Here is a 17412-nt window from a genome sequence, read left to right on the forward strand (position 1 = left end):
TTCTCCAGAATCTAGCCTGCGGTGAGCAGCTGGCAGTGCCTTCACCCCGACACCCTGTCTGGCTGTTCTACTGGTGTTACAAGGCGGGCTCTTAAGAAATATGGAGAAATAAATAATGTGGGGAAATATCTTGTCCAAACGGGAATGGCACTGCATAAAGATGCTAATAAATAACATCACAGAAAATTGGCTCAGGGAGTGGCTGAAAGATCATCCATTGGGCTGTCATGGCTTTTTTAACATTGTGCCCTCAGCTTTTAGAGCGTGGCACATCATGGGCCCTTAACACATGTCTGATGGATGAATGAATGAATGAAAGATCGATGCCAACTCCTTGCTTTCCATGTGAAGAATCCAATGTCACCCACTCGCCTAATAGGTTTTTAACTTTTAAATGTCTGATTATAGTGGAGGTACTTAGAATCTGCAATAAGGACTTTGGGCTGCCAGTGCTTACCATTGTCAGGACAAAAAGAAGGCCCCATGAGATGTTTCTGAGCACTGAGATTTAACGGAAAAGGTGGCAATGTGCACACCCTGGCCCTTCAGAAAATAGAAATGCAGTGTGAGCACTTAAAATTGGGGGGGAGGGAAGACCAGGTGGAGCCTGAGTCAAAGGAAGATTACTCTCATGGGGGTGGAGGAAAGTGGTCAGTGTAGACAAGTGTCCTGCTGGAGTGCAAAAGGCACTGGCCTGGTGTGACAGAGCATGGTGGGAAATTCATCTCTTCTAAATCTGGGAAACGCTATCAGGTAAGCAGAGATATTTTTTGCACCACACATAATATGCTGGAAATACTCCATGAATGTCCTTAGACTGGCTAGTACTTTGAGTTGATTTTCCCATTAGCAATATTGGTTTATATTGGGTTATTCTTACTTTGACAACCAATGACTAATATTTCTATAGCCCTTTATAGTTCGCAAAACATTTTCACAACATTAAACAATTTGATATTTTCCCCAGTCTCATGATGGTGAAAAAATTGAGACACTGAGAGGTTGGATGATGTTCAACCCAAATCCCAAATTCTCCTCACTTCAGTAGGCTGCTTTTGTTTTGGTTGATGCCTTCCCCAACATCAAGAGAACAAGTGTCAGCCTGCAAGTCAGAGCTGGGTGTGTAGCCTGTGCTCTTAGCCTTCAATGTGCACACAAATTTCCTGGGATCTTAAAATGCAGATCCTGACTCAGTAGATCTGGAGTGAGGCCTGAGAGTCCAGCCTTTCTAACCAGCTTCCAGATGATAACAATGAACGCCGCTGGTCCGTGGATCTAAAGCACAAGTTTTTGTTGTTTGTAAATCAGTTACGCTCTCACCAGCCAAGTTTCCAGACTAAGAAAGTGTGCTGAAGTCGATTCATGATGAGAAAGGGCTTGGGCCGAACCCCTGACTCACTCTTCACACTTAGCAAGAGTGAGTGGCTGAAGCAAGAGGTTAGATACCACTTCTCAAAGCCCAAACATTTGTCTAGGGAGTCTTTAGAAATTTCCACCCAGCTATTGTGTGAGTTGGAATTCTGGGACCAAAATATCATTTATTTTGACCAGGAGGGCAAGACAAGAGTGATAAAATCCTGGACTGCAGAATCTAAGTAAAATTCTGCGTGTGAACCCAAAGCAAATGAGCTATAGGTGGGTGAAGCAATGATTTGTATTAGTGTCTATTAAAAGCCATTTGAAAAGTAGATACAATTGCCTCTAATCTTAAGGGCATGTTATTAAGGTCAAGAAGAAGCAGCAGCCAACCTGGGGAAGCCTAAGATGGCCAGGATGTGGGACAGAATTTGGAGGGACACTGAGATAAGAAGATAGCCTAAGGTGGTGGTGCTCAGCCCTTGCAGGCCATTAAAACAACCCAGATGCAGCTAAAATTGCAGATGTCCAACCCTACTACAGGAATTTCCCATTACTTAGTCTAGGAGGAGGTCTGGGCATCAGGATCTTTTAAAGCCTCCAAGGAGGTTGGACATGCAGTCAAGGTTGAGAACTACTAGCCAAAAATATGGCAAATGTGACAAAATATCACAGGGTGGGAGGTGGAATGAAGAGTTTGTATCTATCTATCCATCCAATCCCCTTATTTGCAATAATTATGTTCTATGAAGTTACTTTGAACACTAAATTTGCAAACACTTAATCATGGCTCCTAGGGGAAATACAAGGTTAGGTTCCTGCAAGACTCAACATTTTCATCAACTGATGAATTCATAGCTTTGTTTTATGTGTATTTCTGTTTGAATACACACACACGTGCGCATGTGTGTGCACACACACATATACGGATTCATCAACGTTGAACTCAGAGCCAACAGCACGTGTGTAACTCACACATGAACAAAGCTCATCTATCGCCTCCATTTTCTTCATAAAGCACATCACAGCCTTGTTGCACACAGGAACACTAGCGAGCACCTCAGCAGTATGCCGTTTTTTTTTAAAGATTTTAATTAATTTATTTTTAGAAAGAGGGGAAGGGAGGAAGAAAGAGAGGGAGAGAAACATCAGTGTTAGAGAAATCATCAGTAGGTTGTTGCTGCAATTGAGGACTGAACCCGCAACCCAGGCATGTGCCCTGACTGGGAATCGAACCAGTACTTTGTGGAACGACCCCCAGCCAACTGAGCCACACTGGTCAGGGCAACACTATACCCCTTTAAACAGCAAAATCACCAACAAAAAACACCAAATTTAGACATACGGGCCACTAAAAAGACCTCAAAAAGGACACTTGCTTACAGCGTGAGAGCTCAGATAGGAAGGCAGGCCAAAGTCTGTTCGACCTCAGCCAGGAACATGTGCATCAGCACTCCGAGTGTTTGCCACTTCGAGTATGAGCATGAATGACCGTGAACAGGCCACAAGTGTTGATTTTGAGGTTACAAATACATTTTAGCAAAGAGGTGAATTTGCAAACACAGACTCTGTGAATAATGAGGATCAAGGGCACAGAAGACACATGACAGGGGACCACACAGACTCTACAGTTTGTATGACGGGTGACGGAGGGTCCAGAAATGGACGAGGAGCCCAGGGTGCCGACCTGTGGATCTGAGCTGGCCTTGTGAGCTCAGTCCAGCCCTCCTGAGAGTCCAAGAGCCTGTTCTCTTTGCTGTTGGAATCCAAAGGCTCCTGGTAGCCCTGCCGTCTCACATCCAATAAGAAAGTCATGCCTGTTCAAGCCCGTTCCTAAACCAGACCAGTCCGGGGGGCTGAATTATGCCAGGAGCCTCATGCTTACAGTGTCTCTGGAAGTCTTTTATTCCAGGACTGATTTATAATACCCAAGTAGATGAGTTGAGAGCAATTACGTAAATGCCGTTTCTCTGGGGTAGAGAAGAACAGTATGGTTTAAATGAAAAATGCAGTGCCAAGTCAAACATTCAAATCGTTATGTGTAATTACAGACCATAGTAAATCAATTTTACAAACACAGACCAATCTCACTGTGTTCCAACACCCACGGGGTCAGGTTGTGACAGTTTAAAATTTGAGAAGAGGCTGAAGTTGAAGCGAAAGCGGGAATTGGGGTGTGTGAAGCCTCAATAGCTTGTCTTGAATCACACAGTGATTCAATCCAATATAATTAAGAAGCCAGGAGACCCTAAACCAACTGGCTTCTCTTAATTAACAACAAAAACTATCATCTAATTAGCAATGTAAACTCGAATTATGGTTTTTTTTCAATGGTCATTAATGTGTATTGTTAGAGTTGACATTTAGATCAAATGCTTTAATGAAAACAAGAATCAATTCACTAATCAGTAAATTGGACTGCTAGCCACCGTGCTGAGAATCTCCAGTTCTCATTCTTCTATCAAGGAACAAAATTGAGAATTAGGACTACATAATACATCTCCAGTTAGTTGTAACCCTTCCTTAACACTAGAAAGAAAAGAAAAAAAGGAATGGTGCTTGATCGAGGCAAAGGTTCAAAGTGTCCCGCTCAGAGCAATCCTGGCACCCATCGTGCCTGTGGCAGGTGGAGACCCTGACGGCAGTAGGATTCATGCATCTTCTTTTTTTTTTAAGATTTTATTTATTTATTTACCTTTAGAGGGGAAGGAGAGAGGGAGAGAAACATCAATGTATGGTTGCCTTTTGTGCGTCCCCTGCTGGGAGTTGGCCTGCAGGGAACTGGCCTGCAACCCAGGCATGTGCCCTGACTGGGAATTGAACTGCGATTGTGTGGTTCTCAGGCCTGTGCTCAATCCACTGAGCTACACCAGCCAGGGCTAGGATTCATGCATCTTCTAATGATGCCAGTCCTTGCCTCCTCTGTGCCATTGCATTTAAGAGCCACTTTTTCCTCTCATCTGGGAACCGTCAAGCTCCTAAGTCTGTGAAGACTCAGCCTGGATTTCAGCTCAAGATGGGAATTAGTAGACAAAGTTTTAAAATGTTCTTTGTTAGCCCCTTTTAAGTAGTTGGTCCACTCCTCCTCTGGACAAGAGTCACTAGTGGTGTCAAGATGTAAAAGAATATGCTGGTGATTTGTTCAGTGGCTCTAGCTGTGGCCTTGGGACCGGTGCTCCAAGCGGGGCTCGGTTGGTCAGTCATGAAACCCTGGCTGCTTCCAGTTCCACACTCAGATTGCTCTGCCAGCGTTCACACTCAGTGAGCAGCCTGGGTGTTGTTAAACATAGGCGGCCATTGCACTTTTGTAAACCTAAGAAGCACTTCCTGGACAGGCATGTGAGCTGAGGTCACAAGTTACAATTTGAGAGTTATCTCTTTAGAAAGGAGGAAAGTTTTGTCATCAAACACCTGTTTTTCTGAGTTTCTCCACCATCTCTCTTCCTTAAACACAATGACTGCAGTGTTTTTACAGATAAGTTGGAAAACAACCAAGGCAATGCACACTTCAACCCACTCTTGGCCACTTGCTTGACTCAATGATTTTCTTAACTTGGTATCATAAACAAAATGATTCCAATTCTGCAGCTTTGTCTAAGCTCGTTTCTGGATGTCTGTTCACTTACTATATGGGTAGAAATTCCATAAACAAACCTAAGGGTTAAGGACATGTAGATATAACTATATACATGAAAAGAAACATAATGCAGGAAATTACTAGGTTTACCCAATATACAGGAACTGTAGAAATGGCTGGGTTGATCCCACAGATCCTTGGATTGGTTTAAACATCTGCTTCAGTGGTGTCAAATTACTTCCGTGGTTGATGTCATTGGTTTTGATAGAATGGAATGAGAGAATTTGGGCAGTTCCCTTTTAGGACTGCTTAATTTGAAGTTAAATCTGTGAGTCAAATTCTGCTGCTTTCTGTAAAATGTGTATATATATAGATATTGGCTTCTTGTCTAACTTATTTCATAAATAATGACATTAAACAGCAGTTATCTAAAATAGGTTTTCTACGGTGTGACACCCAGTTCTGCCATTATAGAAACTGACAAGAGAGGACACATGAAATGTACCAAAGATTAATGCAGCTATAAAAGCCAGAAACATTCTAATTTGCTTCTTAAAAGCCCAAATGTTTCAGTGATAATGTGAAGGCAGAAGCACACATCTCTGCTCTGCCCCCAGGCCGAGCCCCCGGGGAGTGATAAGAGCTGACACCAGTGACAAGGATTCCGGTTATGGGAAAAGCCTCTCAGGTGCTTTTCCCGGCACCACAGGCTTTCACTTCCATCCTGTATGGAGATGAGATTTAACGGGGAAAGCTGTGTGTATTTGTTGACCTTGTTGTACTGTTCTTTGCAGCTTTCTTCTCTTCCAGAGTCTCCATTTGTTTCGCTTTGTTGCACAAGCAAGTCTACACTTTCTCTTCCCAGAGAGTGTGTGGCTTCCTCTTGGGTTTGTCGGGAACACCCCGTGCACCGACCGCATCTTGGCTTGGTAGCATGTTCTCTCTTCTCCCCTCAGAATGAGGTGGAGTCCAAAGCCGTGTGGGGGAGCTCGTCTTCTGGTGTCCAGATGTTGTGAGCGTTGGTTTTCCAAACCTTTGGACAAGAAGCAGAGAGCACGCATGCAGAGTGGAGGCATATAACCTTCCAGATTTGCTTTTATTCTATTCCCTGAAGCGATGAGGGCAGAGCATGTTCATTTTAACCTTAGTAATTAATACTCTTCTCCCCCCTTACACAAATCTGTACTTGGCCGTAAATGTGACTGGTGTTATTTTGTCTTTTATTGCATGATGTCACTGATCAAATACTCTGGTTTTGTTTTCTTTTTAAATGTGTTCTTGCACTCCTATTAATCTTTTCTCCCCCCAAAGATTCCTACCACAGGGCCTCAGATTACTGGTTGTGGTACCACAAAATTGACCAAAGAAGAGGAATCGGGGTCTAATATCATTTCACCGCGGAGCCTTGCTAAAATGTCAGCTTTTTTTTTTTTTTTGTAAAGCCAGTGCCTGGAGTATCCATACAAGTGGTGTTAGCAGAACTCTACTCTTTGAGCATGGAAAGCCTTTAGGAGCAGTTCCTGCGATGCTCTGAAATGGGTGCTCTCAGAAGAATTCTTGAGCTGACACCCGAAAGGCGCTGGATGCGCAGGCCTGAACCTCAGGGCACAGGCAGAGACACCCCCTCAATAGCTGTGACACAATAGCTCTGTTTTGCAGCTGGCAATGGGTTGAGCTTTTTCTCCTCTACACTTGACGAGGATCCAACTTTATCCTGCAGCAAAACCTATGAATGATATGTTGTGAGCCCTTAGATGGGTGTGTTCAGTAAAGGTTCTCTGGTCCTTCTGAATTTCTTTAGGAAGTAGGTCTAGAAAATACTGTTAAAATACACCATTAGCAACATCCAAGTAGAATATTCCCTGTATTTGCTCTTAGCATGTTGACACACACAGTGTATATCGCCAGCGTAGAGACTTGGCCAGGACCTTGTAATTCAGGAAAGAAATTCTAAGTAATATTTTAAAGTCATATACAAGTGCTATGTTCCAAAATCTCTAAATTAGAATTTCTTTTTGAAAAGTTCAGTTGTGCTAGCAATTGGATTGAGTCCTATCACCTGAGCACCTAGAATTTGAAAAATGGACAGTTTTCCTATAAGAACAGCTTGTCAAGTTGGAAACAGGGAAACTAGCTGAGGAAGAAAATGGTTAAAATTTCAAACAATGTCTATGTGGCTGAGTTCATAAGGTCCTCGTGAGGGTGCAGAGCCCGAGCATGGGTAGAGAAGACAGGCTATTTGGTTTGATGAAAGAGGATGCCATTAGAAGTATGGGAACACTTAATGTCCTTATTTAAAAAAAAAAAAAAGTCAGCTTCAACAGTCTAGGCTCTAGACTCCAGAACAAAATGCTAACCCTGTAAACAGCTGGAAGCTTGCAGCGGTAACAATGAAAAGTAAAGGCTGACTGGATTTAAGGAAGCAGGATAGCCCTGAAGGGCGTACAGAGAACTTTAAGCCCACGAGGTCCTGGGGGCACCATTATTGCCTATGGAAGCCTCACTCAGCAGGCATAGCAGAGCGGCAGTCATCCCTACTTCTTTACTGAGTTCAAGGCTCAACTTCTGACAAATAAAACAACCGTAGTCTTCATTACACAATGATTGCACTCTGAATCTGCTGATGAAAACATGACAAAAAGTGGTAGGAATTTAGCAACATTAAATTTATCTTTTATTAATTCTAACAGCCTTGCATACATGTAAAAACCATTGATAGCACAGTATTTTATCTGCTAAGGAGGCTGGGTGCTCATAGGGGTTGTCAGCTCTTCTACAACCCGGGGGCCCACAGCCCACGACCTGGGAATTCCTGGGTTATGTTGTCTTTTAGGGGCTTCCAGTTCTAAAATGGTATGCATCTATGTTCATAACAATTATTTTTTAAGGCTTTTATTTTTACTTATTTTTTAGAAAGAAGGGAGGGGAGGAGAAAGAGAGGGAGAGAAACATCGATGTTCAGGAGACACATGGATTGGTTGCCTCCCATGCACTCCCAACCTGGGCCCTGGCCCGCAACCCAGGCATGTGCTCTGACTAGGAATCAAAACGGCAACCTTTTGGTTGTCAGGCCAGCACTCAGTCCTCCGAGCTACACCAGCCAGGGCTCATAACAATAATTTTTAAAGCATAAGTTGCATTCAATGTATGAATTTAAAGAGAGCAGAAAAATATGTACTGTGTCTTTAAAAGGCCTCTTTTAAAGTTTGTTGGGATAGAGTTTGGTGTGAGACTCAAGCTTCAGTTATCTGCTCTGTTTGCTTTGGGGACCACGGCCCTCCTTGACAGTGAGGTACAGCTCTTAGCCCAACAGTGAGCCAAGGAAGGAGTTGGGCCACTTTCCCAAGCCTTCCTCTTTCCACCAACCCTGGTCTTTGTCATCTTAGAAGGCAGAAAAAAGTAGTTCTGCCTAATTTTCTTAAAAGAGCACTAAATATCCTGAAAAGCTGTTTCCTGAATCTTATTTCGCTAATTACAAATTGAGATAGACGTCAAAGTCTGTCAGATAAAATGGGAAATAAATAGATTTCCAGGCTCTCAAGAAAATACTTAACAGAACCCATAACCAGGTATCAGACTTTCCCCGAAAAAGGCTTTAAAAGGAGTCACATTAAAGATGCTTGAAGATAAAAAAGAAATCATAAGGTCTGATGAGGTTGGAGAAGTCGGCTGGCCCCGATGGCCTGGTGGACTTCACTGCCAGATTATAAGACCCTCCGTACTCACATCACACATCATTTTTAGCTGGTTTTCCATATTTAAGTTAGACTTATTCATTGGTTATTATTTACTTTTGGTTCATTTGAATTTATAAGAGTCCCCAAAATGACAGTATTCTGCTGACGCATATACATGTACGTACATACACATGTACATACCTAAAATTTCTTACAGAGATTTCTAAAAATATGAGGCATATTGAATCTATTCTGTACATGATGTGAACTTTTAGCTTCAGTTTCTCCAGAGCAAAAGAGGCACGATTTTGCTTCCCTGAGTGATATTTAGAAGGGTTTTCAATCGGATGAATCCGCCCTAAGCCATGCCCGCCCTTTACTCTCACCGTTATAGGGTCACAAATGCAACGTGTATGCGGACCTCGGTTCTGCTGGATCTTGCTGATTACTAGTTTGCACTGAGATTTTTTTTTCAAGTGGACTTAATTCTGCTTGTTAGACTTTGGGGCAGCTTAAATCAGAATGAGGCAGTGCCAGTGTCCGCTGCAGTGCAGTCCACCTGTGGGAACATTCAAAAGGTCTGCCCCCAGCTGGAGTCATTCCGGGGCAGCCGATGCAGCGCCGAAAAGCTGCTCAGAGGTGTCTCTTCACTCTCTCTCCCTCCTTCTCACAGGACAGGGGATTTGTTTATTTATTTTTGCCTGAATATCAGTTTGCCCTCTATGGCCATCACTTCGGATGAGTTCTTTCAGTTAGAAAACAATAAATGTGGAGCAGTGAGGCAATCCTTGAGCCCAGGCCACTGGCCACCTCTGCGGTCCCACAGGCCCATGGCCTGCTGTCTTGCCATCTCCCTGCTGTGGGCATTCCGTGCTCCCTCCGCCACTTTGTCCACTTTATGCCAAACAAAGGACTCCAGCACACAAAGCAACATTGAAATTGGCTCCGAGGTCACTGCTCTAGCGGAAGATTTGTCTTCACCCCAAAGTGGGTCTGTGGGCTGGCTGCCCTGTCACCCGCTTCCGTTTCCTTCCCACGGGTGGACAAACCTGGATTGTCTCAGGGCCTCGGTTCCCTTTAACGAAAGCAGGCATTTGCCCAGAGTGATGCTCTGATCTAGATGCGGGTCCACCCTGGCTCCAAACCCACGCCCCCTCCGAAGATCACAAGTTTAGTGTGAGGCAGTTTCCTCGGTTGCCGTGGGAGGTTGATGCGGAGGGGACATTTCTGAGTTTGGTGCCCGCTCTGGGGGTCTTTATGATTTAGACAGAGAGGGGGACCTTTAGTAGAAAGTCCCTGGGAAAAGGCCCTGACACCTGAGGTACAATTGATCTTTTATTAGATGCAGAGGCCAAGTTCATACCATATCCCCTGTGATTTCTGTCAAACTCAGGAATGTACGAGGAAATGGGTATAGATTTCAATGACTAAATGCCTGTACATCTTGTTAAATTAGGCAAACATTTAGTCCCATTCTGAGAAGCCAGTGGGTTCCTTGGATATTCACAGCTTCCCCTAGGAAGTCAATTGGCAGGGGCAGGGGTTGGCAGGGCAAGGACCTTAAGAAAACTTCAGATGGAAAGAAGCAAATTGGCCCCATCCAATAATAGCATTCAGTTACTATGTACATGTGGTATTGTTCATAGCATCCAAAGGACCTTAGCAGTGTTACCACCCAGGGCTATGGATTCCGTTATCACTTCTAACCAGCCCAGGTACAAAGGGTTCCACCAGCTCCCAGCTGCGTCTCTCTCTCTCTCGTCAGCAAGGCCCGTTTCTGTGGCTTCAGGCTCACTCCAGTCCTGGCCATGAAGGGGAACCCCCATGCCCAGTTGGGCCACACCTGGCTGGGGCACACCTGGCCGGCACCATTCAGAGCATCCACCAGATATTCTGAAATGGCTGCAGAAGGAGCAGAAAGCAAAGGCGTTTAAGCTGAAATGTTCCAGCACTTGGGCAGCCCTAAGAAAGTCCACCCAAGTTTATACAAATACTTAGACAGGCATGAAATGGATTTTCTGGATGTCTGGCTTTTCTTCCTATTGGCTGCTCTCTTCATTTTTGCTGCTGCTTCCTTTTTATTTATTTATTTTTCCTGCTTTTTCTCCCCTTTTTCTCTTGCTAATTCTGATCCAACCAAGTAGCAATGCATTTTCCAGGGAGCCTTTTAAAATTGTTTCTTCCTGACTGTGTTTAGTGGAAATACGAGCTGTTTCGGCCTGTTGGGATCAAAAAAATTTTTAATGTTCCCTTTGCATATTTTTAAATTAGATGATAAGTCCTTGCTTTTGATAGATTTTGCCCAAATTAGACATTTTTCAGATTACAAATATTAAATTGGGCAGCTCCTTTTCCCCTCCCCCCTCTTTTTTTCCTATCTCTTGAGGGGGTTAATAAAGAAGTTTCTAGATCTTCTGCTCATGCCCCTTTCGGACACAAGGCTGCCCTTCTGGCCACATGAACCAAATGGAAACATTGACAATAGAGGTGTGAGCCCATTGCTCTGAGGGCCCGGTTAATGTCGCTGATCCCGAGCAGCCAACCCACAGCATTACCGCCCTAAACACACTTTCTGACAACACCCAGCCTTTTTTGGCTCTGGTGTTCATCTTTTTAAGTAGGGCAAGGTAACCTGCCACCCAGGCCTGATGTGGGGGTACTGCCCCACCAGAAATGCAGTTTAACAGAAAGCAGGACTTCCTACACAGGGAAGTCCTGTTAGATTTGCTAGATTTCATTAGATTTGCTTCCCAAAAACCACAGAAAGATTCACACCAGCAGAGACACGCTCATCCAGACTTGGGTGAGCAAACACCTGGCTGGAGCGGACAGAGCCTGAGGTGGAACTTACTGGCTTCCCTGAAAAATGTTTAAAGACGCATGTGGCTCAATTCCATGTTACTCCTGCAGCAGTCAAAATAAACTGGACCTGTCAGGGGCCAGTGTGGAGAGAATGTTATGAATAGACTTCTTTTGTAAAGTTGTCACTTTACACACCCAGAAAAACCAACCAAGGGCAACGTCGGCTCCCTCGGCGTTGATTTTGGTTAAATCCCTCCCTTGAATGACCTCAATTTAATTTGGCTAGTTATGTGAGTTTTGTTGCCTTTTTTCCTAGTTTTCTGGAAAAGAAATTAAAAGAGGGGGCCACGCAGATGTTGCCCACTGTGCGGAAGGGCTGAACATGCTGCTGAAAACCATTCCCAGCTTACCCGAGCCCCCCACCGGCTTCTGAATGAAAGCCTTGTTACCTGGCAGTGTTTTCAATATAAAGTTTGGCATTGACCTGTGGAGCCATGGGGAAGAATCGACCCTTTCACGCAGCTGCCCGTGTTCCATTCCCTGGGGTCCGTGTTAGAATCAGGGCCCTGGCTGAGCCTGCACCCCCTTCAGAGGTGATAGTCCCCCCAGTTGCTGGCTGGAAGGACTGGTCCACCTTCTTCCAGTTCGGTCCAGCAGAGGTCCCTTCTGGTCAGGAAGTCCACCCTGACCACATGGGTAATGTCAGCTTTTGTGCATTTGAAAAAATTGTCCAGCACGTTTTTTTCACCCTTAGCAGATGACCAGCCACTTTGCCAGGCTGTCAAGCCTCCTGATTAATGGGCCGGCTGCTACGAATCCTGATTCCTAGCATTAGGAGTAAAACCAGCTCCCAGCGCACGAAGGCTAAGGTCACGTATGTGGGCGCTGTAGGTGTAGCCTCCTTGGAGGAACCCAGCCCACTGAGAGGACCTGACAGGATCCTTCTGATCCAGCCCAGAGGGAAGGGCCAGGCCGGGCCTGTAGTCACGCTCTGTGACCACTGGTGGCGTTGTGAGACAGCTAGTGGATCTCTCAGGGGTACTGTGGGTTCTTCTGTGGCCCAGGCTAAAGGGGGGGGAATAACCTATTTCATTTTATTTTTTTTTCCAGTTCTCTCAGGCCAGGCACACCACAGCCCTTTGAAACGATCTGTGTCCCTTACCCCACCCATGAATGTGCCAAACCAGCCTCTAGGACATGGATGGATGTCTCATGAGGACTTGCGAGCTAGAGGACCCCAGTGCCTCCCATCCGATCATGCCCCCCTGTCTCCACAAAGCAGTGTAGCCTCTTCAGGAAGTGGTGGGAGTGAACACTTAGAAGATCAGACCACTGCTCGTAACACATTCCAAGAAGAAGGTAGTGGTATGAAAGGTGAGTGACTGGATGAGAAACCACTGGGAAACAGAGCCCCTCCCTTTGTCTGGAGTCAGGAGGGTGAAAAGAGAGGGAGTCAGCAAGGGAGAAGGAGCCCACCTCCGGCCCCAGGCCCACGCGCTGGACCTATCCATTGCGGAGCTCAGGGCTGACCCTGGAGGAAAGGGCTCGGGGTTTCCCTTCCAGGGCTTCTTGCCAAAACCTGGGAAGCGAGAACCAGAGCGAGAGAGGTCAACGCCCTGTTTAATTAATTAATTTTTTTAATGCAGTGACTTGAGACAGTCAAATGAGTCACAGCCAACGCTGACAGGATCTACTGTTTGCACGTACGTTCCTCCGTCTGCCCTGTTTGTAAAGATGCTGAGCCGCTGTGGCCTTCTACCTCATCGGCCATGTGTTGCCGTGACCAGGGAACCGTCAATAATTTAGCAAAACAAACCACAGGATCTTTTTCTAAACCTTTCTTGATGCAGAACTGTAGTAGTGCTTCCTCTCTCTCCCTTTTCCTTTGATATCCAAAGAAACCTTTCAACCCTTTTCCCTGCATCTGTTGAAGGGATATGAAAATACCACTGGGAATATTTGACAGTGTTTTAAGCCTGATAACAGGTTTGCATACAGATGATAAAGGCTTTTTGTGCCGCATAAATAAATGTTCCTACATTGCCCTGCAAATCTACCCTGTTCTAAAGATACTCATCAGGAGATAGAGATTTCCAAATTATCCTTGATAGATTCAAAGAGGATTCGTGTGTTCTGTATTTTTAGACGCCAGTTATTCAAGGGCTGGGAAGTCCTTAGGGAAAGATGCTCATCAGAGACACGCCAATACCAATTTGAGAGGAGAAACAATAACTAGTCACGTGTCCGGGGCTCTGGTGCCGAGGGAGGCTCCGACAGCACCCTCTTTGCATTAACAGTCCCGAGGTTCTGCTGCTTCTGTTCTTTCCCTTGAAAGGGGTCAGTGTTTACATAGGAGGCTCTGTACCAAGTCCTCTCCCTGCCACAGAAGCCTGGCACAGGACACCCACCCTGCCCAGAAAGGTGCCGACTGTAAGAGCGCACCAGGCTGAAAACAGAATGAAGCTGATGTGAAGCCACTGCCCACGCAGGCCTTGCCCTTCCCTCCCAAGCTGCTCAGGCCTGTGTCCTCCCTGTCCCACCACCCCCCCTCCCCAGGGTCCTGTGCTGAGTGCCCAGAGCAAGTGGGATGTGTCCTGGTGATTTCCCCTGATGACACCAATGGGTCTTTAAAGGTGTTTACAGGCAGCAAAAACAATGGCTCATTTTGGCATGAAGGGGATGTGTGTCTTCTTTCTGTCCCACGGTTTTGGGGGAAATGTGTCATAATTTTGGAGACTTAGCAAAACCCATTTCTGAGTTTATGAGACATGGTTATGTGCTCAAGCAGCTGAGCCCCAGGTGATGGGTAGCAGGTGAGGCCCAGCCATGCTTTAGGCAAGCCAGCAGGGCGTCTGCCCCTGAGCATGGAAGTACCTGAGGGACCAAGGGAGGCCGAGTCAGCCACTGCTCCGGGCTGGCTTCTTTCCAGGCGAAGCGGGGTGTCTGGGTGGCATGCTTCCAGGAAATTGTATGTGTAGTCCTGTTGGTGACTGTGGGAAGGAGGCCTTGGCCTTCCTACGGAAGGGTAAGGAAGGTCCAACAAGAAGGCCATTCGCCAGGATACAGACCTCTCCCAGGGAGGCATGTTCCTTCTGCTGCTCTGGTTAGGGAGGGTTTGTTTTCTTTCTTTCTTCCTTTCACTTCCTCCCTTTTCTGTCTTTCTTTCCTTGTTCTTTTTTTTTTTTTAAAGCCTTATGCACACCTTAGACATTCTCTCAAAGTAGGCAAATGTGTGCCTGCAGCATTTTGGTGTTTTGAGGTGACAAATGAATAGAGAGCGCATTTTTTAAGGAGAAATGAAAGAAAAATGGAATGAATGTCCTATCCCTCCTTTAAAATAAAAACCAAAGTATTCCAGTATTCAAGGAATGTTCGGTATACTGGATGAACTTCTTTGATTCCTTCCTTTAGAATTGATGAGAATTGTCTCCTCAGAGCTTCTTCCATTAGAAAATGACTCAGACAAGATCTTATATCCACAACTTTCTTGATCGGCCTGAGGGCTGTGTCCAGAAAACGGACAATTTGCTGACTAAATGACTCTCTTATATGTGTGTCCACCTCCTGCTGACCCACTGAACTGTTCTTCTCCCGAAGAATTAATTGGACTGGGATTTAAAGTATAAAACCCTTAGCCAACGAAAGGGCAAAACATATTGGGAGGAAGAAATGAGTGAGACAATGAAGGATACTGTTGGTCGGAGAAGGACACTTGCAGCTCAGCTGATGGGCCGGGCACACAGCGGAAATGTCCACACCCGGAAACGGCAGCATTTCAGAGTCAGGGGCCAGTGTTCGTGACACCCGGGGACCCCCTCCCCCGGCTCTGCCTTGACGTGTTTGTCTTCACGGGGAGGCCACCGCTCAGACGGCCCCTAAGGAGAGTGCCGGAGAAGCAGCCTTAACAAGCCTGTCCCGGGAGTGTGTCGTTTGAGTCCCCTGTCCAAGAGCAGATGCTGGTTTAAATTTCCAAATTAATTCATAGTTTCTGAGAAATGAAATATGAAATCCAGTGAAGTGCTTTTAAAAGGAGCCAGCACCTCCTCTCGGATCCACATCTCTTTCTTTCTCGTGACCAGGCCCCTTGGCAAGAGGGCCGTCCTTTCGTGCAATGTGCTGGTCCGCCTCGGGACGCCATCCTCTGCTGTTTTTCTGGCTTATAAGCGCCCCCTTCACGAGAACAACAAGGAATCCATAGTCGAATCTGGAGCTGATCCAAATCTCCAGGGAATGCATGTCAGCCCTCACCCCACACCTTGGGAAAAGAATAAAAAGTCACCGTAATTGAGTTTAATTTAGTGTGAATTCATCCTTCTTGCCAACAGCTGTGCATACCTTGCTGAAACACTATGTTCATCCATTTCTTCCTTTTCATCCAGACAGAGTAGCTAGATTTGGCTATGAATTGTCCCTCAGGAATGTGCCTCTTGGGTCAAAAGTGAGAAATAAAGCTCACGGCCCAGCATTCTTGCTCTTTTTATTTTCTCACAAACATCGATCTTGGCCTTTTTCTGTCTCCGAGTCAGCGCTCCCTGCCAGGGCTTCTCACTGAGTTCTCTCCCAAGTAGACCAACGCTGCTCTCAGAAGGTCAGCCTCATCTGCCTGCTCTGATTTGTTTTTCCTTTTATAGTAAACACCCATCCTGAAGGTTTAAGTCAGCTCCAAAGCACAGATTGGCTGGCCCTTGGGCAGGGACCTCAGATGAATATCTCAGGCCACGGGAAGAGTGGGATCAGCTACCCAACTAGAAACTAAGGGACAGAAGTGAGGTTCTGAATGGGAATGTGGAAGTTTCCCCCTTTAACATTCCCTGGGGGAGGGAGGGTGGGGATGGTGCTACTGCTTATCCATGTTTGTACTAAATATGATGAGTGTGGTTTCTAAATTCAGTTGTCCTTGTTCTTTGCGAGAGTTTCACCATGAGTTACCCAGGGGAACAATTCTGGACTCTGGGTCTGTACTCAGTCATACCGTCTGCCTCTCCCTCAGCATCACATGAGTAGGATCTTCTCTCTTACCTCTTCTCTCGCACACAGCAGCCAAGAGGGGCACATAAAGACATTTCCATAATTCCCTAGAGAGAAGAGAAAATATGAAAGAGAAGTCCGTTGGTAGAATAAACACTTTCACCCTTGTATTGACATCGTGTTCTCAGAAATGTAGAAACCTAACAACCAATGACTTCCAGAAAGGCCAGAGCTGCTGCTGGGTTATGTGGCCACGTTATATGGGAAGAGAGAGGAGGAAAGAAAGATTGATTAACAGGTTTCATCCTTGTCCTCATTCAAGTCAGTCGACCTTTTTGAGCACTCGATGGGAGAGGCTTTGGACTAGCTGTTGGGGAGACGGAGGTGAACGAGCTTGTTCCTGCCACAGGAGACTCACTGTCACTTGAGAACCAAACAGGTACCCGATGCAGGTGCACAGCTGTGAAAATGTTTTGTCTTGGAGACTTGCCCTGGGCCTGGGCTGGCACCACAGTGGGTCCAAAATCAAGTGGAAGGAAGTCAAGGAATGTTCCCGGAGGAAGTGTGGCCTGGAGCTGAGTCCCAGAGCATGCTTACAGGTTAGGGAAATGGAGAAGAGGCGAGGCCATCCTACGCTGAGGGAACAGCAAGTATGGGAGCATGAGACAGCGTGGTCCCGTGGCTTGAACGTTAAGAACACATGGGAAGGGGGTCTGGAGGGCAAAAGCCAGATGCAAGCCTTCATGAAACATTTTGGCTTGTGTTCTGAGGTTGGTAGAAGCTCTTGGAGAAATCTCAGCAGCAGAATGACCTGTGTGGTTTGCATGCTAGAAATGGGACCCTAGCAGTGGTGTGGAGGGTAAGTCAAAGTGAGAAGGAGACAGGGGCTTCAGTTGGAGGCCAACTGAAAGGTGGAAAGTGTGTCCGTAATTGAGGAGGAAAATGAAATCGGACCCAGGCAACTGGCAGTGAGAATGCAGACAACGAGTGTGTTCTCGGGATCTTGGTGAAGTTAATGTACACTGACAGACT

General features: G+C 45.9%; 1 protein-coding gene across 2 annotated transcripts in view; it reads left to right on the top strand.

Annotated features, from left to right (window-relative positions):
• The window catches only part of SAMD4A (sterile alpha motif domain containing 4A), a 196877-nt gene that overhangs the window by 137559 nt on the left and 41906 nt on the right, over nt 1-17412 (top strand). The window contains exon 4 of one of the 2 annotated variants that reach the window (XM_037054344.1): nt 12523-12786. The exons of the other annotated variant lie outside the window; for it this stretch is intronic. Coding sequence (XP_036910239.1) covers nt 12523-12786 — 264 coding nt within the window. The remainder of the gene's footprint in view (nt 1-12522; nt 12787-17412) is intronic. 2 annotated transcript variants of the gene reach the window in all.

Source organism: Sturnira hondurensis, unplaced genomic scaffold, assembly GCF_014824575.4.
Source record: "Sturnira hondurensis isolate 20B ecotype Veracruz unplaced genomic scaffold, ASM1482457v3 Scaffold0008196, whole genome shotgun sequence".
NCBI classification, from domain to species: domain Eukaryota; kingdom Metazoa; phylum Chordata; class Mammalia; order Chiroptera; family Phyllostomidae; genus Sturnira; species Sturnira hondurensis.